Below are 27,531 nucleotides of genomic sequence, written 5' to 3'. Positions count from 1 at the left end.
AATGTTGGATACGGAAAAGTTATTATAGAAAGAACATTCAATGTAGGCCTAAGCAAAAAAGGTGTGATATTTCTTGCTAGTTGCAAATAAATAATTAATAAAACTGTGCATGATTAGGTAGCCTAATTCTGTAACAAGACAGGATAAAATTTCTTCCACCGTCAGGTTTTAACTGTGCTTATTCAGGTTGCTGCGCGATTGCAACAATAATTTATATTTCTAATGTTGCGGAAAATGTTACGTTGTCGGCAGGATTCGAACCTGCGCGGGGAGACCCCAATGGATTTCTAGTCCATCGCCTTAACCACTCGGCCACGACAACATATAAAATATATTTCCTACGCAAAAAATAAAATCATTTTACAATCCAAATAATTCTGATTCTTCACGGTTGATTGGAGTACACCCATTTGAAGACAACAACAGGCGGCAGTATAGGGCTATTGATCAACATAGCCTAAACATTTTAACCATTTCGTAAAGGGAGTGAAACCGCCCTATAGTGGTTTCGTTCCTGTCGGAGAGCAGTTTAGGCTACATGTAGCCTACGCCTAAAATCCAGTGTCTAGGCTACAGTAATATTCTACTAACTGTGTGAACTCCAATCAATATTTCGCCTTTTGTGAAAAGAAGCCGGTCAATGAAATTGGTATTTTGATCAGCGTGACAAAGCGCCCAAACCGGCGAGCATGCAACTGCCCGATAATAACTGTCTTTAAATCAAACCCAGTGTTCTAGTCTGTGTAGTAAAATATTGTGATCAACAGTGTCAAATGCTGCACTAAGGTCCAGTAGCACTGGACTGATGTTTTACCTGAATCTGTATTGAGGCGTAGGCTATGTCAGCTGTTTCAGTGCTGTGATTTGCCCGGAAACCTGAAAGTAATCAAAATACCCATTTGATGTTAGAAAGGTGGTTAGGCCTATTAAAGACTACTTTTTCAATCATTTTGCCAATAAAACAGGGACGTGCACAGGAATTTTGAGGGGCAGTTGCTCTGACCTGAAAAAAGGGCACCCCCCCCCCCCAAGAAAAAAAAAAACCTCACGGGCTATATGAAGGATTGAGAATAACAGGGTCTTTATTAAAATATATACACTTCTATATATATAGAAGTAAAACAATGAAATACAGCACTCAATCACCTTAACTAATAACACAGAAAAACATGACTTGAGTCATGAAAATCACCAACATCAATATCCCTATCAAGTCACTGATAGGTTTCTCCAAATGTGGGCTCATCATCTGACCAATTACATATTATTGTTATTTCCATTATAATTATTATTTTAATGCCCACTAGTGGTATATATGTTCTGCTCAGGCAAGATCTTTGAAATGATAGCCTATGTTTTTTTAGATTACAATTATTTAGCATGCAGCTCTTTAACCCTGTACTTTCTAGCATGGTCCTCTCATCTTATATTTGGTGATCATCACTTAGGCCTACCTGCCCTCTGTGCCTCCTCCTGGTCCACATTTTCCTCATGTTCTGGAGGCTTGTGACTGCTCCTCATCTTAAATGTAATGTAATTATGAAACATTGCCATTAGTAGGCTAAAATACGAGTCTGATTAATTAATCAATTCGCTTACACGGTGTCATGTCATCTTTATCACAGAAAGTTTCTGTCTCACCTGCTGGTTGGCTTTTTCGCAGACAACCCTGCAGTGATGTAGCCTGGTGTTACCATCTGCTCGCACGTGTATGACGAAGAGAAACGTAGTCACAGGCGGTAAGGACCAGGCTAGCAGTGACGTGCTGCCCTTTGCTGCCTCCCTGAATTGTCTCTCCCTCTCCTGAATCCGCCTCTTTTCAGTGGGCATCTTGGCTTCAAACAATAGCCAAAATAGTGGATAGGATTTAGGCATTTAAACATTTTGAATAAAATAATTAATGTGATGCATTACTTCCATCATTCATTCTACTTGCTAAAACAAAATGTGAGAAACTATCAGCATACATGTAGGCTAGCTTTAGTTTGCCTAATGCAGGGGTGGGCAAACATTTAGGCTCAAGGGCCACATTGGGTTTTGAAAATTGGCCGGCGGGCCGCACAGTAGGCTAGTAGCATAATGTTGAAGTTAGTTCTGCTGCAAAGGAGATAACTAAGAGTAGGTCTACCATCTCTATTTAACATGATGTTTTGACATTGTAAACGTTCTCTAAGAGTGAAAAGCAGTTTGCGGTAAAGCTATGTCGTCTCTGTCACAGGAAAAAAATAGCGAGCAACCTGATAACCAAATGAAATGCTCGGCGGGCCGGATGAAAGTGCTTGGTGCGCGGGCCGCAGTTTGCCTACCCCTGGCCTAATGCCTACCAAAACTGGCTAGGCCTATGTGGTAACGGGCTGCTTGTCTGCGAGCTATCTGTCTGATTATTTAGGCTAAACGTGGCAAACTCAGCCTGGATTTATGAAGATTTGAATTCATTTCATAAAACTTGATGACGATCGTTCGTTTGTTATAGCCTACATCACAAACTCACTTATTCCGACAACGTGGTTTCGCTACAATCTCCTTCTGCCGCTCATGCAGGCTCCGCTCAGGTGCCGGTCGCGTGCAGCGCTGAAGCAACGTAAACAGAGTTTGCCCTACTGACTTTCACTTTCGGCGCCCGAATGGAAGTGAATGAGGCTTTGCGATTTTTTTTATCTAGGCCTACGTGAAATTCTGCATCCATTGTACGATTTATTTATTTATTTTCCCCTCGGAAGGGCAACTTGAGTCGAGTTGCCCGGGCAACCCCCCTGTGCACGTCCCTGCAATAAAAGGTAGATGATATGGGCCTGAAATAATTGTTTAGCATGCATCCAGGTTATTCTTCTCGAGCGGCTTTCAAAAGTTTTCAGTGACTTAGGAAAAGTGCCAGACAGCAATGATACATTAGCCTACAATGTGAAGGACATCTGAGGTGAAAAACAGTTCTGAAGAAATTGGTAGGTAGAGTGTTTAAGCCACACGTGGAAGAGCTGAGATTCTGTAGCCTACTGTTTTTCGAGTGTTTCGTAGCCGTAACTCTGACATCATGTTGAATTAATTGAGCAGAGTCTGATTATGTCAATTTTACCTTTGAAAAAAAGATGCAAAGTCATTGCATGTATACTGCCTAAATTAACCTACTTTAAGTTCTAAAGAAGTGGGACATGGAAACCTGTCATTTTGTCACTTTTATGTTCAGTAGTATCATATGTGCTTATTTTGTCATAGCATGTATCTATACCACGCGATAAAAAAAAAAGTTTTGGGGAACACTAATCTTATTATATAATGGCATGGCTCGTTGGTCTAGGGGTATGATTCTCGCTTAGGGTGCGAGAGGTCCCGGGTTCAAATCCCGGACGAGCCCAGTTTTGCCTCAGACTCAAATCAGGGGATTCTAATAAATCACATACATGGAAATAAATGACAGTGCCATCGCCAGAATTCTCAAACACATAACCAATAACCTGTTTAGGACTGAAGCGTCTGCTTAGTCCATAAGTATAATCTGACTACTTCTGACAACAAGTAGCCTAGGCTAGATGGAGATGAAGAATCAAAATGATCGACCTGCTATCAGACATGGAATGAGGTAGAGTGTGTTAGAAATACCAGTTATATGAAATACAAAATGCCGGTTTAGTGACATAATATAGACCCAAGGCTACTGCTCTGTAATATTTATTGGGAACTTGACTATACTTTTTATGTTGATGTCAGGTCAAGCCAGTAAAATAATCACTCGGCTATATTGAAACAGTAGCCTAAGAGTGTTGATGTCAGGAAAAATGTAGTTTCTCCAGAGAAGTATATTTTTTCCAAGTTCTGATGTGTTGTAGCCTGCCTCTACTATTACAGTTTTTTCTGATTGCTTAAGCACATGTTTTGTCACTATGGCTTTTTTTGCAAAACTCTACACACAAATGGCAAAACCTCTCACCCAATCAGCAAAACATTGTAGTTCTCTTGCAAAAGCTAACACACCTTGCTTAACTCTTCACACCTTCGTAAAAATTGTGTTTTCGTATCTAACAGTAAACACAAGCCATCACAATAGTAAGCACACAATGTGCCAACAACACACTGATGGTATGAATAAAAAACACATCTGGCTTTTACTTTCTCTGTGCACAACTATGTCAGTTTGAGGTCATACTTTTGTCATAGTTCTGTAAACATACAGGGATCCAAACTTCAAGTATTAGTGTTTATTTACACACATCAAAACAAACACAAGTGTGTTTTTCCAAGTCAAAACACAAAATAGCATTTCACTGAGACAAAACAAATCAGTCTACATCGGGTCGTCTCTCTCAAAATTCTGTCTACATCACATGCAATGTCCTATAGTCCAAGGCACTGGGAAAAATATATTCTGGAATGACGTATCCAGGCCTGACATGACAATATCCCCACATGTAGACTGTTTTTTTGTCTGTAAAAGGCCTATTTCTTTCTCTTTTCACTCTTCCTGCTCACTCCATTGTACCCATTGTACATTACCTGTGGCTTATTTATAGTGCTTAGGCTGATTGCAAAGTGAACTAATTATCTAAAACAGTTTTCACATGAGAAAGTGTGCCAGAGGGTTGGCAAAATAGTGTAAATAATAGCCATTGTGCCTACAGTTGTGCAAAGTGTATGTTACAAAATTGCAAACGGAGTGCAAAGCAGTGTTTGTGCTTTTAGTTTTGCGAACTCAGTGAGTGGTTTTGCCATTTGTGTGTAGAGTTTTGCAAAAAAAGCCATAGTTACAAAAAATGTGTTTAAGCATTCAGAAAAAACTGTAAGTTGCCTACTGTGGATGTTGTGATATACTAGCTAACAAATGAGACTTAAATAGCATTTCATTTGCATTTTTCCATCAAATACAGAAATTCTGCTTTAATAACCATGTTAGTTATTAATTCAGTGGCCTCACAAAGATTGACTCTTCAGTGGTGTCGTCACGGACAGTAACCTCTAGACGAGAGGCGCAGAAAACAGTTCGATAGTCCCCTGACATTCAGCTCCACCTCCAAAGCCTTTGCATTGGCAGACAATTCTGAAGCCAATCCTCGTTCGATGGCGTTATCCAATGACAACCTGGAATGTCATATGAAGCTTTTTGTGCCGTGCCTTTCCTACACAGAAGTATTTTGTGGAACTTGTAGTTTGAAGGTGCTCCCGTGAAGTCGGATTAATGTACAACGAAAACTACATTCCTAAGAAGACACTCTGTCATGTGGGCTGTCGCACAAATTGCATGACAGGTATAACACCATCATAGTTGGCACATACAGTTGTAGCCTACTCCTGCACTACGAACGATTACTGTTCTTGAAGGCGACAATCATGGTAAGGGGATCATTACATTACAAGTCATTACATGAAGAATATATTAGCAGAATGTGGGTGATGTTACAATGCTAGCATGATGTTATCGCATTGCCTAGTGAGCTAGTGTCTTACAGTTCGGGTATTTGTTGCTAGCTCATAATCGGTTCACTGAATTTACAGCGATGTGATCCGTGACTGTGATCTGTGCTGAATGCTTTAGTCATTTACTTTATCCGTAAATAGACTTGGCTTACTGCTAACCTTGCGCATATAGGTTCCCTGCGTTGTGTTGTTTTTTATTTCGAACATTGACTTGCTGTCGGTTGACGACTGGTCTTGCAGCAATTAAGCAATTCACTTTTTGCAAGGTGATATGCCACTTGCGACGAACTTCCTTTGAAACAAAACAACAGTACACGTCTGAAAGTGTCCTTTTCTTTTTACAGGGAGACGGCAGATGCAGTAACGGTGTCCAGCATCAGGGCATGACAGACGCCCAGCTGTTCGAAAGACAGTTTAAGGAGCTGGTGTCCGAGCTCACAGAGGATGACATGACCGATCCTGTCCTCACTGATGCACTCAACAGACTCAGAGAGGTAGTCGAAGTTGCCACCATAAGATAAACTGTCACAAGCACACTTTGTTAGTTGCATTTTGCTTCTTGCTCTATGCCTCTAAATTGGCATACGGTCTGACTGTCAGTGTGCATAAGAAACAACGGTCTTGATGAAATCAATTGGAAATATGTGAGAAATATATTATTGGCTACATTCAGTGAACAAAAAGACAGTTACGCTGCAGTGTGAGCATGCTCTGTCTCATCTGACCTTCCTCTTTCTGTCATTATCAGGTGCTGCTTTACAATGCGCCCGGAGGCAAAAGGAACCGAGGCCTCTCTGTGATTGGCTCTTTGCGAGAACTGGTCCCTCCAGCCAAACTGACCGCCGATGATGTTCAGCGTGCAGTGTTGGTTGGGTGGTGTATTGAACTGGTGAGGATGGAAGCATCACTGCAAAATATATTTGTCTATGAAAATGAATGGAAAGGTGGTTCCTTGTAACCTGACTCTCGCCAGATGAATTTCGTTCCGCCTAGCTCCACTCATCCATCTGGGATCAATCCATTGAAGTGTTGCTTCAGAAGGCTGGGCCTAATCAAAACATGCTTGCATATGATTGGATAAGCCACTTGTCAGTCATCTATTGATGTGCTACTTCAACCACTCACATCGAAGCCAACCCGTGACGCTGATAACAGTCTCACAGTCGTTTCTACGCTATGTCACATCTATGAAACTCCCGCCCTGCGTCCTGATTGGCTCTACCATAAAATCTGGTGCAGAAATCACTCTCAACGGAAGAGGTCCCAGATGGATGTGAGTGAAGCTAAGCGGAATGAAGTCAGGTTAGGTTCCTTGTGCATTTTTCTTTAACATTTCGCATTAGGGCTAAATTGGGGGAAGCCGTGGCCTACTGGTTAGCACTTCGGACTTGTAACCCGACCAGTAGGCATGGCTGAAGTGCCCTTGAACAAGGCACCTAACCCTTCACTGCTCCCCGAGCGCCGCTGTTGTTGCAGGCAGCTCACTGCGCCGGGATTAGTGTGTGCTTCACCTCACTGTGTGTTCACTGTGTGCTGAGTGTGTTTCACTAATTCACGGATTGGGATAAATGCACAGACTAAATTTCTCTCACGGGATCAAAAGAGTATATATAGAGTATATATACTTAAGTATATAAGTATATACTTACTTAAATCTTACAATAACAAACCATAGCCCAAAGCTTGCTGCATCAGAGCATTACACAAATAGACCTATTAATATTACAAGAAAAATATAACCTGAGCATGTCAAATCACAAATAATAGGTAGCCTATATGTAGGCCTGTGCCTATGCTGGCAACACTCCAACTACGAGATGAATCGAAGAAATTCAAGTCGCAGTAGTGATGGGATAGTCAAAGATCTTAGCCTGTCGTTGACTAAAACCCATATTTGCGATGTGGTATAATGGTAATTTAGACATACAAATGTTGCGCATATTTTTCATTTATGTTTTATTTTAGGAGTTTCACAATCCACCATTTTAGCAACTTTTATGCGGGTACCCGACCCGTTGCAGAACTCTGCCTGATGCTTAGTTTGAACATGTTGGATGCTGTCTCATTGATGCAGACTCATACTCTATTCTGTGCATGTCTCTCTCTCTCTTTCTCTGTCTCAAACACACACACACAAACAGGCAAAGTGTCTTCTATTCCTTTTGTTCTTTCACAGTCCACTTTGCTTCCTCTTGTTCTAGCTCCAGGCTTTTTTTCTGGTGGCAGATGACATTATGGACGCTTCACTGACCCGCAGAGGACAGCCTTGTTGGTATAAGAGGGTAAGACCGTACACCTCTGTTCTCACATTTGAGAAAGAGGGTTTCAGGGTTTTTTTTTTCAGGAGGGGTTGCTTGTAGAGTATCCTTAGTGTGTTTGGTTTTCGTGATGACAAATACTGTATCATAGATGAAGTTGCAAGTGGCACTTATGTAAGGCCCTAGTTCCTCTTGTTATCTCTGCGTCACCTGTGCAGTCACACATTTTCATCCAGTAGTGACTAATTTTGCTTTAAGGTCAGGGATTAACCAAAAATAGCATGTCATCAGCAGAAGCAGAGAGTGGATTTGCATACTGTAATAGATGTTTAATTAATCCACTAGTGTTAAATGATCAGGGGCCTTCTAACGGCTGCTCATGTGTTTGCCATCAGGACGGAATTGGTTTGGACGCAATCAATGATTCGTTCCTTCTTGAGGGGGCTATCTATCGTATTCTGCGCAGGCACTGCAGACGGCAGCCCTACTATGTGCACTTGCTAGAGCTCTTCACAGAGGTAAGACTCACACATAGATGAATGTAATAGTAACCATGTCTGTTCACACATACCAGAAATCCTCATGAGTGGGATGTAGTATGACATGACAGCATAACCATTTACAATGAACCATCCAGAGCAATACAGGGAATGGGACATGTGTATAGGATGATGATGTAATACTTCAGTGTTCCTCTAGACCTCCTTTCAGACAGAACTAGGACAGACGTTGGACTTGATGACCGCTCCCCCTCATAAAGTCGACCTGAACCGCTTCAGTATGGAGAGGTGAGGAAGCTGTGCACTATAGGACTATAAAAGCCATTCTTTCATCTATCCAAAGAATATAATATTGCAAGTGAAAGTAATGAATGTATTTTGTGTGTGTTAGTTTTTGTGTGTGCTTTTCTGTTTTGGGGAGTGCTGAAAGAAGCAGTTTGAAATGGTTTACTTTATTGTAATAACTAATCCTGTTTCCTCATCAATGTCTTTCTCAGGTATAAAGCCATTGTAAAGTACAAGACTGCATTCTACTCCTTCTACCTCCCTGTGGCCGCAGCTATGTACATGGTGTGTGTGTGTGGTGTGTGTGTGTGTCCGTGAGTCCGTGTGCGCACGCATGCATGCAACAATACATGTTACTATGATTTTGCAATAAAGCTAAAGTTTAAATGTCTGTTATTTAATCCACAGGCTGGCATTGAAAATGAGGTTGAACACAACAATGCTAAGCATATCTTACTGGAAATGGGAGAGTTTTTTCAGATTCAGGTACTGGTCTATAGAGTATAGATATCTCTAGACCCTTTGCTGAACTCCGTTGATATACAAAACCGAAACATTTACTCAGCTTTTGTGGGTTCTCCTGTATGACTTGAGAGAGTTTGTTTATCGTCACTAGGATGACTATCTGGATTGCTATGGCGACCCTGCGGTGACAGGAAAGATTGGCACTGACATCCAGGACAACAAATGCAGCTGGCTGGTGGTGACGGCTCTGGGGATCATGACCCCTGAACAGAGGAAAGAGCTGGAGGTACGGTGGCTGCGGAGGGACACAAATACGAATGCAGATGATAGAAACACTACATAAGACACATGCGCTCACCATGATCCGTCATACTTTAAGCAGCGAAAAAGTGCTTTGAGATCTGTCTTTGCAGATGAGAAGCACTATATAAATCCAATTTATTATTACTAGTGTCTAAGACTGTTAAAATCAACTAAATGGTATATTGTATGTGGGAATCAGATAACAGCATTAGGGTGTTCAGGACTCAATTAAACAGAATTGACATATTCGGTAAGTGTATTGGGTTACAATTGTTGACCACATGTTAAACCTGTGCGTTTGTGATGCCTTTTGGCCCAGGTGTGTTACGGACGCAGCGACGCAGTGAGTGTGGAGAGAGTGAAGGCGCTGTATGATACGCTGGAGATGCCCATGCAGTATCACGAGTACGAGGAGCAGAGCTACCAGCGGCTCCTAAAGCTCATCGAGTGCCACGCCCAAAACCTGCCCCATGCAGTCTTCCTCAACTTCGCTAAGAAGATCTATAAGAGGAACAAGTGAAGAGAGCTGTGGTGGACTTGGCTTGGAGGGTTTATGATGTAGGTGTTGGTAAAAGACATACATAGATGAAAGGCCTGTTTGTTGACAAAAATGTCAGTACTCTAAAATGTCTGTATAAATCATATTTACTTTCTATACATATGACAGAATGGGTAGTGTTTATTTGTTTTTTTAGTATAGGCCAAGGCTACTAGTCCCAACCAGCCATACAGTATGATGGGTCCTATGGAATCCATGGGACCTGTGAGATTGTAAGAGGAAGAATTATGCAATGAACCTTGCATCAATATCACTCTGAAATAACGTGTTATTTCAAGAACTTGTGTGAACGTTACAAGAAATATTTGCATTTTTCTGTTTGTTCTGAACCAGGTTTTATGAAAGGAAAGTCTGAGTTTTTCAAATTACTTTATATATCTGCCAATGGGGGAATTGTACTGTATTTTAATGGAGCTAATTTAATGTCATTTGTAAAAAATAAACCAATGTTTATGGAATCATGAATTGGCAACAAGAGACCACAGACTACTGAAGACTCAGATAAAGTGGTGATGTGTGTGTGTGATTGTCATCCTTTTCTGTAAAAAGTGCTGTAAATCATAGATGCTGCTTTTAATAAAGAAACTAAATTTTGCTCTGTTTTTGTGCCTCTAATAACAAACAATATAACAGGCTGTAGTTGAATATCAGAGCAGTGCCGCAATGACATCAATGCAACACGAACTCGCTATTTTAAACGGAATAATAAAAGAGTAATGTCAAGTATTGGCCATCGAGGTAGATGAAAAAGAATCGTATCATAGATGTTATAGTAGAATCCACATCCTTGTGTGTACTTGTAGTGTGGAGAGGGGAAGAGCGACATAGAAGAGGCAAGCACGGAGATGCGCGAATGGAGGGGTGTGGCGAGGGGAGGGGGGCAGAGAAAGATAGGGAGGGGGTCGCCGAGGTAGAGAATTTAGCTGGAACCAAGCAGAAGACTGTCAGGATTGCATTTTGCTGCCAGTGTGCAGAGACGGGGAATATACGGAAACTGAGGTGAGTTTACGCAAGATCATGTCTTTACGATTATTTTTTTTAAAAACCGGATTGCTGTTTAGGGTGCTATTGGTCTCTCAATTACCCTACAAATATATTGTTGTTCCTGTCAGCGGTGGGCTTTATATGTAAATATTTTTCAACCAAAATAGATAAACGACGCCAATTTTAGACAGTATATTTTGTAGTCTGTTGAGAACACGAGAATATTGGACGCATATCATGGCAGTAGCCTAACCTAGATGGGAAAATAACATTCTGCCAGCGAGCGGAGGAGGCAGCACAGCGATGCGGTGGTAGGCAAGCGCCCCCTCCCTCCGTCCTTTCCCTGTCTCCATCGGCCCGTTAGGGTCGACACAGTTACTGGTAAATAAAATGGAGAATTTCCGCACTTCTTTAGATGATGTAAACAGCTCTAAGCCCTGTCCATCTCTCTCTCTCTCCCGCTCTCTTTTACATATATTTGCCTTTATCTAGTGCCCATAGTTCGGGGAATCGTGTTTTCTGTGTTCCCATCCTTGTTTTGTCCAAGGACATTTTGGATACGAGCAGTGCATAGCCGGGAGTAAATCATGTGTAAGAGAACAGTTTGCCATTACGCGGATTTTATGATCCGCATAAATGTGCTGTTGTTCGTAGTTTTAAAGGCATTTCCATGAATGAGTATTTCTATTAGGACATTAGGTTTTTATTTCGTTTTTCATTGTCAGACTTGTACGGGGGAAAGAGGGATGCGGAAGAAAGACAGGCAGGGAAATATATCTCCCTTGACGGCCGTCTGATCGTTCAGCGGAGCGGAATAACAGCGTAGGTTGGGATGCCGAAATATGATTATAATTGCTAATTAGTTTCCAAATGTTTTCAGAGTATGACACGACATTAAATTGGCTCTTGGTTTTCGTCTTGGTCTTGGTCTTACTCGCCTATTATAGCCTACTGCAGTGCATAGCCTACTTGTCCAGTAGGCTACAGGCCCAGCTAGGCCTAGTTCTTTGATGTATTTAGTGTATTTTGAATATATCCTAATGTTTCCAAGAGGAGAGGAGAATGCAATACTGCTGTGTAACGTTACAATAATACAGCTTTATGCTAAAATGTGGTGTGAGGGTGGGCAGTACAATCTGGTGCAGATGAATTACATGTAATGTGATATGTGTTAGGCCTGTGATCAAATTGGCGGAGATGGATAGTACATTTTATGCTTGTGTTTACTCTGACTATATGCTTTCCTTGGATTTCAGGACCTGAGTTAGGCCAAGATGTGACCATGAGGGCTTGTGGTGGTCTGGAAACTAGCCTCCTGTAAAATATAAATTGAATCCTTTGATTTCACCTCAAAGTCAACCATAAAAAAAACATAATCTTGCAACAATGCACTCCTCCTCCCGTCCCTCTGTTCCTGCAAGGCCTTGCCGCTTTGAAACCAACAGACAGGCAGAACCAAAGACGCATGGTCCAGGTGCCAGGAGGGAAGACAAAAATATGAACACTTCACTCAACACAGCGACCTCTTCCACCCGTCGGGTCACTCGAGGTCCCCCTGAGTCTTCCAGGTTCCGTTCGGGAGCCCAAGCTGGCCGTAACATTACAGTCAAACCTACAGTAGCCCGGCAACAGAAAAACACAACTCAGTCAAGTGCAGCCAATCCAAAGCCCAAGAGCAGACAGGCCGTGTCCAACTTGCCTCCTGTTGTGACCGACCCGAACTGCAACGAGCCAAGCCTGCCTTGCCTGTGCTGCGATGGTCGTTCACCGCAGGACAGCAACAGCCTCTTCAATCACAACCACAACAACAACAACACCATCACCATGAGACAGCAGCTGCAGCTGCAGCAGCCCTCCATACCCCGCAAAGAGGAGGAGGACTGGCAGCGGAAGCCAGTGGTGGAGAACAAAGCTGAGACGAACCCAGATCGTTCCATAGAGGTAACAAAAGAGGCAGTGAAAGGCCCAAAAGGCCCAGTCGCTCAGGTTGATAAAAAGAAGGAAGAAATCTCAGTGGCAGAAGACAAAGAAAGGGTGGGAGAAGAAGACTCTGACGTTGAAGTCCCTGTTGCCCCAGGTGTAGATCCCAATGGAAACAATCAGGTGTCAGTGGAAGATGAAGATGATGGGGATGATGATGATGATGACGACACTCTTGTGCCGTCCTGTTGTGACTGTCCAGCGTCCATGCTGGAGTTCTCCTTGTCCTCCTCCACCTCTTCCTCGTCCACCTCCATAAGTAGCTGCTCTGACCTGGAGCTGGACTGTCCTGATACATACTCACTATCATCTCAAGACCAGGACGCCCCAGAGCGGTACCCATCAGCACGTTCTTCTACTGCTCAGCCTCATATCCTTCCACTCGACCCTAATGTCCCCTCGGGTCATCCTATGTCCCCGTGCTCCCCGGATGAAGGTTACCCATCCGCTCCATGCTCTCCCTCATCTGATTTTTCAGACTGCAAAGAGGAAACAGAGCAATTTGGCACAAAGCCTGGTCTGTTAAACTTTTTGGATTCCATGGATGAACTGGGGAAAATGGATCGGTTCTATCATGTTGTTCAAGTGGTGTGTTGGGAGCTGGATGATGAAATGGGCCTGAGAGATCGTCTGGACCACCTGTACAGACTCGAGAAGGTGAACCGGCAGGTGAAACTGTTCCATCTGGCGAAGCTTCAAGAAGCAGGACTGGACCTGGAAGATGAGGACATCTCTGATGTGTTGGACGAGATGGGGAACATCGACATTCCTTGGAAGCTGTACAAAGGCGAAAGCTCATGCGAGTCCCAGGAATTTTCCGACGCTGGGGTGGACGTCAGTGGCCCCTCGGATTTGGATGAGCCGGCGGTCCCAGACTCTCTGAGCTCCTCGCCCCTGGAGCCGCCCCCTCGTCCACCCAAGCCTCCAGTGAGACATGTGAGCGCCCAACCTGAGACTCACACATATATAAACATTGAGCAGAGCTCGCCTGTAGTATCCTCCAGCGCCTCTCCAACATCCAGTGCTGTCGGCTCACCATCTCCTTCCTCACATTTGATCAAGAAACCTATTCCCGATCCTCCTCCCCTGCCACCACCCCCCTCTCAGGCCATACCCTACTTCACCCTCTACTCAGCCAGCTCCTGTGCCCCCTCCCCCACACCCCCCATCCCTCCCCCCAGGACCCGTCACCTTGCACGTCGGGAGGCGCTCAGGTGCGCCCAGCTTCAGGCCGAGCAGTCACCCATGTCTCTCCCGCCCCCCACCTCCAAACCCCCTCCTCTCCCTCCTCCTCCTGCCCTGCCCTCCCCACCCAAAATCCCCCCGCCGCCACCCTCACTGCCTCCTCCGCCTTCCTTCCACGCTCTGGACGTGGAGATCCAGAAGCTGCTGGCACTGGCTGGCCTCACCCAGGCGGAGCTGTTGAAGCTGAGCCCGGAGCTGGGGGTCTGCGTCAGCGGGGTCCTCGACAGCAGCCAGGGAGAGGAGGAGGAGAAGAGCATAGTTGCCCCTGGGCCTCAGCCAGCCAGACTATCTCGGAGTGGAGAAAACACGAAGATTGGTGGAGACAGAGTGAGCAAGTATGAACCAAAAGGAATGAAGGGGGCTTGGATAGATGGATGGGGGGAGGCAGAAAAGTTTGGCGAACACAGAGGAACTGACATGTCTCCAGGAAATGACACGTATGGAGATAGAACACGAGAGGCAAAGAGGGATGCCCTCAGAACAACCTCATTCACAGAGATGGCCAGGAGACGGAAGCAAAATGGTGGCAGCACTAACTCCAGCTGCAGCTGTGGATACGGTGTTAACACTAGCCTGAGTACTGATGCCTATTACAGCACTGAAATCAGCAATGCAAACAGCACTAATGCCACCTTTGACAACTTTGACTACTCATCTGAGTTACCTGACACACCTCCCCCACCACCTCCCCGCCCTTTACCTCCGTGTCCCCCCGTGACATCGAAACCCCCTGAGCTTCCTCCAGTGATGCCCTGCACTGTCCCTGCCAATGCATCCCGGCCTGACCGCTTTGACTGGCTCATTGCCTTCACCCCGGACACAGAGGCCTCTCCGTGGGAGCTGAGGAAGTGCACCAGTGGGGTCGTCCTGCCCAAGGTCACATTGGGGTCAAAGGTCACAACCTTCAAAGAGCTGCGAAACCGAAGTAAGCAGAGCTCCCTGCCGGCTCCAGCTGAGCCTGAGCCGGATCCGACTGTGACAACGCCGGACCCGGACTTCCTGTACAACCTGAAGTGGAGGCGGGGAAAGAATGGTGGGGATGGCAGTCAGTGGGAGTACACCTCTCAGGCCGAGGCCTCCTTCCTGATGCCGCCGCCCACACCCGCCTCACTGTCCCTCTTCAGGGAGATGCGTCACCTCACCCTCGAGGGGGACGGACAGGCAGAGCCCCACCCCTCGCAGCGGATTGGTTGCTCTGCCAGCGAGGGGAACCTGTGGAATATGGGAGCTGAACGGGCGGGCGATGGGAAGCAAAGGGAAGAGGAGGAGGAAGTGCAGGTGAGAGGAAGAGCCGATGGAGGGAGAACCTTGGAGTCAAGAACAACAGGTGAGTTTGTGTCTCATTGTGTCTGGTGTCCATCGCAATTCCAGCATATCCCTTTTAGGCAGATCAGAAGGCTTTCAGCGCATGAGTAAGAACAGGGCTGGGAATGAAAGGCAAGAACTGGCAGACTCAGCTAACCCAAGAGAGCAGCTGGTGCAGAATCACACCATGTCAGGGCCAAAACCGTACCAGAAATGGTCCAGAGTCAGGTTCCAGCCACCCATGACTCATCAGTCAGTTGGATGGCACTCACTCAATCACTGCCAGATTAGATGGGGTTGTGGATGCTGCAGAGGATGCTGCAGAGACCTTTATGTTGCTGTCATTGCATGTGATGTCATCTATGCTTATTCAATCATTCATGATCTCTGCAGGCGTTAAGTACAGCTAAGTGCCCCTGCCCTATACTGTGAGATACATCCAGCCGTCTGTACAGAATCCTACACAATACATATATTTGTATATGTAAAATGTGTATTATGTTGGATAAAACTTATTTGCCATATTATATAGGTTTTCCATATGCAAATCAACCATTGAAACACACAGCAAATAAACAGCAAGATATACAAGTGAAAATGATAAATTTCATTTTCTATATAGATTTAATTGATCAATAATATAAGACTAATTAAATGCAATACATACACTGTAGCATTAACTACACACGGCATGACTGAAATAATTATTTGAATAATTTCAGGCAAGAATTTCTAGATATAAAGTGTGATTCATTAGGCCACCTAAACCTCAATATTTAACTTAAACTGATTTAGAACCACAGGTATTCTTACTTACTGCGTCTAGTAATGCATTCTTACAATCCACACATCAATATTCATACCCCCCTCTCTCTTTCTCTCTCTCTCCCACCTCTCTCTCTTCATCCTTGTGTTTTGCATTTATGTGTTTATCTCTTTATCTCCTCCCTGATATGATGTGTCCTATCTACCAGGCCCTCCCTCCTCTGTTCCTCTTGACTTTGACTCTGGCATTTTATACCTCTCCCCTTCCGGACTGTTCCGTCAGCCTGACTGCAGCCATCGACTCAGCTCAGATTACACACCTCATGCCAGTATATCCAGTACAAGCTGTAAATATCACTCTGCTGCTCTAGGGTGGTAATCGCTCTTCTCCAGCAGCTTGTTCTGCTGTAGCAATCCAGTGATGCAAAATTAAATTAGCTTGAAGCTACATCTGACCCATTCACGGTAATTCAGTGGACCAAGATGAACAGGCTCTGGAAAACAAACAAAATACATTTTATGTGTTTTAAAGATTAGATTCTTTCCCTGACCTAATTATTTTCCTAATTGCATGAGATCACCTGCATTCTCGGCAACATAAATAAAGTATTTCATTATTCCACTTCAGAGAGGAAAGCCCAGATATCTGGGACACTACGTTTTGGACATTAAGTAGGTTGTATATGACCTAACACATTTGTACAGAAAACTGTACAAAATGATACATATTACAAACATGTACAAGGTTTTCTAATGTATTAAATGTGTTACTATGATAAATGAATGTGTAAGTATGAGTGTAAATCTGCTGAGCTGTCATTTAGCGTGTGTATACCTTTAAGAGTAAAGTAGGCGGGCATTGAGTCTCTGAACCTATCACAGGCGCACAAAAACACTCACGAAAAATACAGGAAAAGCTCATTCTGTTTATGTTAGCTGAGAGCAACCCAAGGTACGGTACGGTAGTCGTAGTTGTCATTGTATTCCACCTGCTTTTACTATGATAACTTCCGTGTAAATGTGTTTCTTTATCAGTGTATCAACTAATGTGTTTAATACACAACTTGAAAATGTTTGTGAATAAGTGTGTGACTCAGCATAGCTACTGTTACCTACTTACTGGTAACAGGGTGAAAGTAGCCACTGGATTTAAATGATAAATCAACACTATCCATTTAAACATGTAACCACGGTCATGTTGTATGTGGAAAATAATGTGAGTTAATACATTTGATATGAATACATGTAATTTCAGTGTAGATGTAGCCTACCTAAAACCTCTGCTTTGGATCGCAGATCTTTGCCTTTGAACTGCTAAAACGATATTAGCATCATATTCCCACAGACATGAAATAATGTGTTTTAGTTAGAATAATATAGGGTGTGGTGATTTGATTCTTATAGTTTACTTCTATAGTTTGACAGGAGAGCAGGGGCATCAGCAGGCTGAGGAAAAAGTTAGGAAGTTTCCAAAGGTCACTGAGCACAGCTCCTGACAGAATGTTTGATTGCTTTGCTAAAGGGCAGCTACTAGGCTGATAATGGGTTATGTTTGTGTTGTGTGATCATAATCCAGACATCATAGCCCTCATACAGCAGACGAGTCTGGGCCGGAAGTGGCCCACGGTCTGCTGTTATCTGGGTCCTCTAGTCCACCTCAATGTGTTGTGTTGCCGTGTGCTGTACTGTGCTATGTGTTTGTCCTCAGATGTAATATGTAGTATGATGTGTGCAAATTCTGTGCATGTGGTGGAGATGGACTTTTTACTTTCCCACAGGGGTGATTTCATATGTAAATTCTCTCTCTTTCTTTCTCTCTTTCTTACTCTCTCTCTTTCTCTCTCCCTCTCTCTTTCTTCCGCGCGTTCAAAATGACACTAACATTTTCTCCATTTCTCTCTCCCTCCCTCCTGTTGCCTGAATCCCTTTCACCGTTTTTCTCCATTGCTTCTCTCCCTCACATCTGCATCCCTCCATCATCCATCCACCATCCATCCACCTTTCCCTCTAAACACTCCATTGCCCCCTCCCACTCCACCTTTGCGTCCGCTCTACTCACTTACCCCTGGTGCAGTGTCCTCGCCCCCCCTCTCTCTCGCCCGTCCCCAAGCACCCCCCTCCGCGTACTACCTGCACTCCTACCCCATGCCACCCCCCCTCCTGACGGGCAGAAACAGCCTCTACAGGGCCCAGCCTGGAAGCTCTGCTCGCGGACAGGCAGGCCTTGAAACCAAAACATGTCCAACCTCCGATTGTGTTAGTCAGACCTACTCTGATTCTCTCTACTGCTCTGATTTGAACCACAATGTAGATGACTCTGTTTTCTTGAATGAAGAAATCAACAGTGACATAGATTCACTGTACCTCCACAATACAGTTTCTAAAAGTAATCTTGATTCTCTGTACTGCAGTGAAAGAACTACTACTAATGAGATTGATAGCGACTCCCACAGTAATATGAATAGCTTGGTCTCCACAGATTTAAGTTATAATGTAGACTCTCTGTATTATCCTCAGAATAAGGGAAAGACATCTGACTTAAACAAAAACATTGGAGAAGACATATGTAATGATGGCAACACAACTCCATACAAAAACATTGAGATGCTAAAATATGCTAAGACACAAAAGGCCCGAAGCTACCCACTCTCAAACAAGCAGATCAATTCTGATTCACAGCATGTGATGACGCTCCACCGGAAGAGTGACTCAGGCATCCCATGGGACTTGTCTTTAGACCAGATGACGTCCTTGGGCTCTGCAGGAGTAAAACAGCCACCACCCCTACCCACCTGCTACCTCTACCACCCCAAAAACTGCCCTCTGCACAAAGGTGCTCCTCCCCGCCTCTCCCCCGTAGGCGCTATCTCGCCCCCTCACAGGTCTGGGCTCCCGGGTCCAGGGCTGGACGCGTCCGGCTTGTGCTCGCCCCTCTTCCCCCGCAGTCACACCCTCCCTGCCCTAGCTGCCCCGCTCTACTACCCCTACCTCTACACGCCCCCCATCAGGGCTCCGCTGCAGGAGCCCCCCACTCCCAATCTCCCCCAGCAGGCACCACCACGTCCATCATGTGCTCTGAGTAAGGGACCTCTCTACGTTCTCTGTGCTCTCTCTCCTCTCACTCTCGGACTGTCTGTCCGTCCGTCCAGCACCCCGTCTGCCTAGCTGCTCTGTTTGTGTTATAGCTCGTCTGCCTGTCTCTGTGTGTGAGTGTGTGTGTCTGTCAGCTGTACAGCAGAGCTGTGTGCTGCTGACTGTTATGTGGTAGGGGGGGAGGGGGTATGTATCCCTGTGCTTCTGCTCCTGTGCATGTGCTTCTGTGGCACAGCTTATTGGAAAGGATCTAATTCTTTTAGCAAGATAATGATAATGGAGAGAGCTAACTCAGATTATCATGGATTCCATTCTCACAGATCACCTTTCTGCCATTTACATGTGTTTTAAACACTTCAGGATGCTAATATGCCTAATCTTCTCTAGCTTTTTGGAGTCTGTACATGACAAAATCTGTGTGCTTTGTCTATATAAATGCATCTGACTGCATTTATATAACTGATGTTAATCTGCAAAGAATAGTAAACTTTTTATTCTATCTGACAGCATGTTTGCATTATTTTAGTCCTTTTCTGTGTTAGTGTGTTCTCCCTCCAGTTTGGTGTCGCCTGTTCTTCCTTCTACTTTTGAATGTGTGTGTTCAAATGCATGCAGTGTTTGAAATCTAAGTTAATGAAGTCAAAAAAAATGTCATGACAAAAAAGGACTTTAAGGGAGAATTCCTAAGGGACAGCCTGATTCGTACTGATCCAAAAGAGTTTGTGAAGAAGTTTTAAGTATTAATTCACCACTGATGCTAAGTAATTACATCTGAGGTAATACTATCAATTCCTCCGCTAGAATTTTACACCTGTCTTTTTCCCCCTCCCTCAGCAGTTCGCAGTCTCTCATTCGCTGGGTCTGTACAAAAGGCTGGGGCCTGGATGGGCGATGATGATGATGCAAGCTCCGCCTTGAGAGGTTCAAGCCTGTCCTCTCAATGCCTGCAGGAGAAAAGAGGTGTGTGTGTGTGTTTGTGTGTGCGTGCATGCATGTGTATGTGTCTGTAGGCAATGTTTTTTTGTGTGTATCTGTGTATGCTTTTGTGTGTGTGTGGGTCTATGTGTTTTTAACTGTGTGCTGTTCTCTGTAACTCTGTAGCTCTGGTCAGTGCGGTCAGCCTGGCAGTGGAGGCTATCCTGGCTCAGTTCAGCTCCTCTAGGACTCTGGTGCAGAAGGTTTGTCCAGTGCTCATTCCCTCATTCATCCCTTTTACAATGCAACTTACACAGACGTTGTACTCCTGAGACTCACAAACATTTATTCTTAATAATACCTATTATTTGTTCATACCTGTCGGGATACCAAGCATACCTTATTTACATTATGACTATGAGTGTTCCGTATGAATGCCTGATACCAAGCATATCTTATTTACATTATGACTATGAGTGTTCCGTATGAATGCCTGATACCAAGCATATCTTATTTACATTATGACTATGAGTGTTCCGTATGAATGTCACATTTTCTTGCTCAGTGTCACTGTTAAAAGCATCAGCCGTTGCCTTAGAGCCCTGTGTTGTTCAGTAACTGTTGCTTTGTCTTCTCTCTCCGTTTCCTCCTCACCCCCCCATCCTCCTCCTCCTCTCTTACCCTCTTCCAGTCCCTCTCGGTAGATAAGGTACTGATGTAGTCTCAGTCACTCAGTAGACTTAATTGCTCTGTGTACTAACCTCACTCTCACCTACTGTGTTTGTGTCTCTCTCTCTCTCTCTCTTTCTCTCTCTCTGTCTCTCTCCATCTCTCTGCCTGTATTTCTTTTCCACTTCATATTACTCATCCCTTCTGATATGGTAAACTCAATCTGTTTTATTATTATATTTGAACACTACTCTGCCCTCTCCATCTCTCTCTCTCTCCATCTCTCTCTCTATCTCCATCTCTCTCTCTCACTCCCCATGTCATTGTTTTCTGATTTACTCCTGGTCCCTTTGGCCGTGCATTAATACCACATTGCTATTTTTTACCATTATCCTCCATCCATCTGCTTTCTTCTTTCATCTTCCTCCACATTTCTGTTTCTCTCTCTCTCTCTCTCTCTCTCTCTCTCTCTCTCTCTCTCTCATTCTCTATCCCTCCCTCTCTCTCTCTCTCTCTCTCTCTCTCTCTCTGCGGTGCCTTTGCAGGCGCTCTCTGGGGACAGTAGTATAAACCCAACGCTGGGCCGACTGGTGCTGCAGTGTCTGTGCCCATCCCTTCGCAGACTGCTGTCCGACGGACTCAAGCCCCACCAAAGTGACCTGATCGCAGGCAGGAGGCCAAATTCACCTTGGGGACTGGTGCAGGCCTCCACCAAGCCAGGTAAATGTGAGATAAGATCAAAACAACAGCCATGTGTTATCTCTCTCTCCCTCTCCCTCTCTCTCCCTCTATCTCTAGCCCTTTTTCTCTCTCTCCCACAGATACCACAGATCCCTGTAGAGTTGAGTCACTTAGTCTCAGTCACTGTTCTCTCTCTCCTTTTATACGGGCACCACACATACACACACACACACAGACTCACAGACATATACACATGTACGCATACACACACACATGCACACACTCATACACATGCTCTCTTCCACAATGTTAGCTAGATGTGTTTGGTGTCTAAAGTCTCTCTCTCGCTCTCGCTCTCGATCTCGCTCTCGCTCTCGCTCTCGCTCTCTCTCTCTCTCTCTGTCTCTGTCTCTGTCTCTGTCTCTGTCTCTGTCTCTCTCTGTCTCTGTCTCTCCTGTAGGCCCCAGGACCCAGGGCCTGCACAGCCTGCAGGCTAGAGTGGCTGACCTGCCCCAGCTGAGGCAGAGTGGACACAGGTTCAACGCCTTTCTGCTCGGCCTCCTCAAGTAAGCCCTGCTCTAGCCCCAACCCTTCTAACACATTTCACAAACTCACACACACATACACCCCCCCCCCCACACACACACACACACACACACATACACACTTTCCCACACAGCTTGGCATGCTCTGGAGTAGTCCGTGTCATGAGTGGGAATGTGAAGTGACAGATGATGCTAGAAGACATGCCAGCAGTTTGTGTTTGTGTGTGTTTGTGTGTTCACGTGGGCATATGTGATTGAGAGATTGTCAAATGTGTGTCAGTCATTTACTATGCGTTCTATCCTGCAGCACCAAACTGCTGGATTATTGGATCTCCCACCTGCAGACATGTAGTGGTATGTTTGTACATCACCTTTTCACCAATAATGATCTTATATTTCTGAAGAATGTTCAACATACTCTCCATGTGAGTATACATACTCACTATACTTCTCTCTCTCTCTCTCTCTCTCTCTCTGTCTCTCTCTGTCTCTGTCCATGTTTCCCAGACGTGTTGTTGACATACTATCGTCCAAACTCCTTCATGAGGTTGTCTCTCACTTCCTGCCAGCCTCTCTTTGAAGAGCTCCTCCTCCTACTCCAGCCTCTGTCCCTCTTGACCTTTAACCTTGACCTGCTCTTCCAACACCACCACTTTGACCCCGCCTCCCCTGCTGACCCTCCGACCAATCACAGCCCAGATTTAACCAGCCCACCCAATCAGGAGCTGGGCTTCGGGGTCTCTCCCTGGGGCCCGGTTCAAGGGCATCGCCTGGAGAGTGTGTCAGAGTATGATGTAGGAAGGCCAGAATCATGTCCATCCAATCAGAACACAGCTCTCTCAAGCTTGGCCAAGCCATTGGCCGGAGGGGTAGTCCAGTCATCCTGTCGTGGCCCAGTGCCTGTCTCAGCATTTGCCAGTAAGGGAGAGACAAGCCCTCAGCTTCAGTGGGTGCGGGAGAAAGACATAGCGCCCCCTCCAGAGGAGAGTGAGTACAGCAGCCTGTCCCAGCAGGCAGGGCAGGTGCTCCATCAGGGCTGGGGGGCAGTTGTCCGCTGGGGCGAGCGTTTAGGACACAACCTCAACTCTCTAGGATCCTCCTCTGAAGACACTACCACAGGGATATCCCCAGACTCCCACAGAGGCCCAGACATCCTCCGCTCCCAGCCCCAGGAGGAGGCCTCTTCCTGGGCTAACAGCGTGGCCGTGCCATGGGGGCTAGAGAGGCTATTCGGAGCCTCCAAGAATTCCTGCAACCCTCCAGCGAACACCCCACAGGCTAGGTGTGCAGTGTGCGTGTGAGTGTGAGTGTGTGTGTGTGTATCCATGTGCGTTGTATATGTGATGATTTCCTGTCGTGTAATCAATTTAGTCTGTTCTGGTAGCTCCTCCACCCTCATTACTGTGTCTTGATCTCCTCCTGGAAATTTCCTAGGCGTCCATCTCAGTGGCTGGCTCCCAGCGTATCTGTCCTCGCACGTATGGTCAGCGGCAGCCAGCCCTCTCTGCCCGACAGGATCCATGTGGAGGCGAAGCAAGCGAAACCCGCCGAGAAAAAGAGAGAAGAAACTCAAGACAAACCAAAACCCACCAGGTAGGAGTCTTCATCTCCCCTCTTCATAAATCAGAACATGCAGGCCATCTCTACTCTCCTGGACTAATGTTATGCTATAATAAAATAATGTTATTGTTATTGCTATAATAAAATTAGTATACATTTCATCAATGCTATGGTAAACATTCTGAAGCTAGGTGTATGATTGTGGGTTAGTGCATCGACATATTTTGAAAGTTTTTCCTTTTTATGCACGGAAGGCTCTTTATCCAGCTCATTTATTTCCGGTGGAGCATCAGGTGTGTTGTAGTGGCTGTTGTTTCAGTGTACCTGTTAACACGGACCCGGTTTGGTGTTGCACTTAAATATAAAAACGTGAACGATTTATTAGTGTGTCAAAGTTGAATAGTTGCCCTGTTGGGCATAAACAATATATTCAGTGTCTGAGTGAACACGATAGGAGCAGAATATAACTGGAGATGTAGTTACAACACAGCTGACGCTGCACCGGTGGCTAAAGAGCCTTTTATGCATAAAGCGAATTAGCAATGGTTGGAAAGTCCTTTAAGACTTTCTTTTAGAGGCCTGTGAGTATGATTATTAATCACAGTGATGTGATTGGTCTACCCATCTGTTCATCAGGGCGGTGCGAACACTTTGTGACCATTCGGGCTCGGGGACGGAGCTGACTTTCCAAAAGGGGGAGGAGCTCATTGTGCTGGGAAGTGTGGACCAAGATTGGATTCGCTGTCGTCAAGGAGACAAGGAGGGCCTGGTGCCTATTGGCTACACCTCTCTCATCATGTGACCTCTGACCTCTGTAATGCCCTTCTGATCAGTTAAGGTCAAAAAGGGGAAGACCCCAAAACAAAAATAAATAACAGAAAAAGGATTGAATATGTAATGTGACTTGAGTAGTAGCTTGTAGATGTTTAGTGTTAATCTCCTATCCCAGTTGCCTGGTTTGTGATGTGTAAGATGTTTTATTCTAATGTTGGCATTTGGCTTAAATAATGTCAAAAAACATACTGTATAAATTATACATATACAAATATACTATATGAATATAGACTGATTTTCCAAGATAGATAGACAGATAGATAAACAAGAAAAAAAATAGAGTTAAACATTACCTCATTGGTATATCATTTAGAAATAACTTGAAGAAGTAAGAATGGAAGATACTGATAACACATAGCAAGTCCCTGAGACTAGAAATATATGCTAGATTTTTAAAAAAAGGCTAGACATTTACAAAAAAGATAAACTTTCATTGGAATGTATTTGGCAAATGCACAAATCACTACCAATTTAGATATTAGCCAGTTAATGCAACCTCGACATATGCACAGAGTGAGCAAAATGCAATGCACTTAACACATAAAAATGGACAGACCCTTAAATGTCTGTCTGTGAATACTTAAGGCAATTCTTTCCCTCTCTTCTCTCTTTTTCTGAAAACAGACAAAAAAATATCTCGCTTGTTCCACTCCCTCTGAGGAAGCAACGTGTTTGTGGCCCTATCGTATGCTTGTTGATCTGCTTAATCTGCCAATTCCCTCAAATGATTAATCTAAAACCGTACTTAATTAAGTAACTCAATAAAACACACTTGCTCCGGCAAGTTACTTATCTAAATGTGTCTTCCCCAAAGCATCTGTCATTGCATCATATTATTAAACTGTCATTATTGTTCCTATCAGTAGAAGTAGTACTACAGGGTGGTGTGATGGTCTGTCTTCATGTTTATTCTCAACAATCTTTTAATTAGTATGATTGTTTGATAGCACTGTAGGCTTGGTATTGATGACTATGCATACGCTGTACTGTACGACAGGCTTATGGATTGAGTAGCCCTTTGTGTTTACGTTTTGATCATGGTGATTTCATGTCTTTTATTAGTTCCATTTGTTAGTTTTGAATATTTTCCGATAAAGTGGTGATGTTCGGAGCTGCATGGCACAATATTGAGGTCCTGTCATTCATCAACCTTTGCACTGAGAAGAACAAGCTCACTGGGAGAACCCTTGGCTGCTCTGTTTGGACTCTATATAGATCACACTTAAAGGTTCTGGTGTTTATCCTCTGAAGCATTTTATAAAACATCTTTGTGCTATCCTTCTTATAGCTCCTAAGCAGAACATTAATAGGAGGCTCTTGGTAGAACGTTGACTTAGTCATTCCAACTTAAACCCCATGCTGAAAAGTTCTTTGTGGATCATCACGTCATCCATAAATGAACCCATGAAGCTGGAAGGGTCATAGGTTGAGCTCTGGGAGCATGGCGTGCGCTGTGCCTAAAGCACTCACGAGTACAACAGATCGACTGTGAGGGCTGCGCTCAGCTTCTTCTACAAATGGCATCAGCTGGATGTGCTGACAGCTGCTAGTCAAGCCCTCATGCAGCACAACTGCCTTTCTCCTTCTCTCTCAGGCCTCCATCAGCCTGCTCCAGGTCTGCTGCTGGTTCGTTCCTCTCTCTCCACAATAGCCTGAGCTTTTTTTGTGGAGAGCTGCGCTGTGTGGATCCAGTCCATGCTAGCCTGGGTGCATCTGAGGGTGTCCGCCACCTGTCGAGCTGAGCTCAGTGACGGCTCGAGGCCAGGTCTACCACTTTCAAGGCCGCAGCAGTGACGCCTCAAAGCCAGGTCTACCACTTTCAGGGCCACAATAGAGGGGGAGTCAGGTTGGGGACTCTGAAAGACTCAGGAGGGCCTTCTGCTGGACAGGAAGGGACTCGGGAATGCGCCAGACAAGCCGTGTAGATGTTTGTGATTTAGAGGTTGAGATTTCTATTGGAGCTCACCTTAGCTAGTTAGCTATGGCTCTGATTTTGCTCGATACCCCATAACTGCAGCATGGTGCCAACATGTCCATACAGATTCTTATCCGTTTATCTAAAAATATAAAAATAAAGGATAACAAAATGAATAAATGTCAAGGACAGAAGAAACACAAAGTTCAAATAGCTAGATCAGACACCGGTGTGATTGTGTATGTGACATTAGTTTGTTTATTTCTTGGTGTAAATCTATGCCTTTTCTTTGCATTTCAGTGACAGACAAGAGGGTTTTGCAATATGTGACAATTAGACAACAACTGTGTGAAATATGCATCCTTATAAGTCCTGAGTTTCAGGCTATCTGCAGTAGCTGTATTCACGATCAAGGAAATGAGAAGGGGAATGCTGAGGAGGAGTGGTGGATCAGAGAGAACTGGCATTCTTGTTGACGGTGATGGGAATACTATGGGAATACTGGCATTCTTGTTGACCGTGATGGGAATACAGGCGTTCTTGTTGACGGTGATGGGAATACTGGTGTTCTTGTTGATGGAGATAGGTATATTCTGGATCACTTGAAAAACCTGTTCCATTTGTCTTGTCACTGTAATCAATATCATACCATCTTTACCCCCGTGGGATATTGCAGAATTTGGCACAAGATTAGAAAACATGAATATCAGGAATTAATGTTTTTTTTAAATTTGTTTTGTTCTTTTTCATCAGTACATATAGATATATAAGCTTATGTGTGAATATGATATTTATTTAATGAAAATTAGATGTTTCATAGTTTATGTGATTTCTGTAACTTGTGGAAGCCATTTAGCTGTTTCTCTTTCGTTTATCTTTCTCTCTATCTATCTGGTGTTGTGTGTATGTGTGAGTAAGTGTGTGTGCCTGTCGGTGGGTGGTGTAGCTCTTTATGGTATAGCCCGCTAGTAGCACACTTAATACATATGTACTAAGTCCTTGCAAAGTCACCCAAGTCAGTCAAGCTCCTTGCATGTGCTTGTTTGTAAATATATTCAATAAACAAATAATATATATTAATCTCATCCTTGTAAATCATTTTGGTTTTTTTTAAATGGGTGTATTATTATAAGTGCCTGAGACTCACACGGTGCCATATGTAGCCAGCAGGTGGTGACATTTCCCAGGTGATTTTACAAGCCCTGAGCCCTCAGCTTTAAATTCAGCAAACCAACATTCTATATAAGTATATATACTCTTTTGA

General features: G+C 44.4%; 2 protein-coding genes and 2 non-coding genes across 5 annotated transcripts; 3 read left to right on the top strand and 1 right to left on the bottom strand.

Moving 5' to 3' along the window:
• Positions 1 to 240: 240 nt before the first annotated feature.
• trnas-aga (transfer RNA serine (anticodon AGA)) lies at positions 241 to 322 on the bottom strand. The gene has a single exon. It is a non-coding gene; the product is annotated as a tRNA-Ser (tRNA).
• Positions 323 to 3,280: 2,958 nt separating this feature from the next.
• Positions 3,281 to 3,352, top strand: trnap-agg (transfer RNA proline (anticodon AGG)). The gene has a single exon. It is a non-coding gene; the product is annotated as a tRNA-Pro (tRNA).
• Positions 3,353 to 5,238: 1,886 nt separating this feature from the next.
• Positions 5,239 to 10,370, top strand: fdps (farnesyl diphosphate synthase (farnesyl pyrophosphate synthetase, dimethylallyltranstransferase, geranyltranstransferase)). Its single transcript, XM_076280905.1, has 10 exons — positions 5,239 to 5,322; positions 5,751 to 5,900; positions 6,155 to 6,295; positions 7,608 to 7,688; positions 8,060 to 8,182; positions 8,364 to 8,452; positions 8,662 to 8,734; positions 8,858 to 8,935; positions 9,066 to 9,200; positions 9,537 to 10,370. The coding sequence occupies exons 1-10, from the start codon at positions 5,320 to 5,322 to the stop codon at positions 9,735 to 9,737; spliced, it is 1,074 nt and encodes a 357-aa protein (XP_076137020.1). The 5' UTR covers positions 5,239 to 5,319; the 3' UTR covers positions 9,738 to 10,370.
• A 344-nt stretch (positions 10,371 to 10,714) lies between these two features.
• Positions 10,715 to 27,352, top strand: rusc1 (RUN and SH3 domain containing 1). Of its 2 annotated transcripts, XM_076280903.1 has the most exons (11): positions 10,715 to 10,775; positions 12,017 to 15,312; positions 19,983 to 20,108; positions 20,250 to 20,326; positions 20,755 to 20,772; positions 21,278 to 21,452; positions 21,874 to 21,979; positions 22,266 to 22,312; positions 22,466 to 23,240; positions 23,393 to 23,551; positions 24,155 to 27,352. In XM_076280903.1, exons 2-11 carry the CDS (start codon positions 12,147 to 12,149, stop codon positions 24,318 to 24,320), a joined length of 4,815 nt encoding a protein of 1,604 aa, XP_076137018.1. In that variant the 5' UTR covers positions 10,715 to 10,775; positions 12,017 to 12,146; the 3' UTR covers positions 24,321 to 27,352. The 2 variants fall into 2 exon arrangements, with proteins under 2 accessions (XP_076137018.1, XP_076137019.1); XM_076280904.1 differs by lacking the exon at positions 20,755 to 20,772.
• Positions 27,353 to 27,531: the final 179 nt, after the last annotated feature.

This window comes from Alosa pseudoharengus, unplaced genomic scaffold (genome assembly GCF_046254945.1).
Source record: "Alosa pseudoharengus isolate Yale_2024_CS ecotype anadromous, Long Island Sound unplaced genomic scaffold, YU_APseudo_1.1 YU_APseudo_1.1_scf_12, whole genome shotgun sequence".
NCBI classification, from domain to species: Eukaryota; Metazoa; Chordata; class Actinopteri; order Clupeiformes; family Clupeidae; genus Alosa; species Alosa pseudoharengus.
The sequence above is the reverse complement of the archived record's forward strand: the minus strand, read 5'-3'. Positions and strand labels throughout refer to the sequence as shown.

Excerpts from the sequence above, each read along its gene's own strand:
- fdps (XM_076280905.1), top strand. Across the intron at positions 8,453-8,661 it reads AACCGCTTCAGTATGGAGAG|GTATAAAGCCATTGTAAAGT; the intron begins GTGAGGAAGCTG and ends TGTCTTTCTCAG. Across the intron at positions 8,936-9,065 it reads GAGAGTTTTTTCAGATTCAG|GATGACTATCTGGATTGCTA; the intron begins GTACTGGTCTAT and ends TATCGTCACTAG.
- rusc1 (XM_076280903.1), top strand. The coding sequence starts at position 12,147 with ATGCACTCCTCCTCCCGTCCCTCTGTTCCTGCAAGGCCTTGCCGCTTT. Across the intron at positions 20,109-20,249 it reads ATGCCTGCAGGAGAAAAGAG|CTCTGGTCAGTGCGGTCAGC; the intron begins GTGTGTGTGTGT and ends GTAACTCTGTAG. Across the intron at positions 21,453-21,873 it reads GCAGGCCTCCACCAAGCCAG|GCCCCAGGACCCAGGGCCTG; the intron begins GTAAATGTGAGA and ends TCTCTCCTGTAG.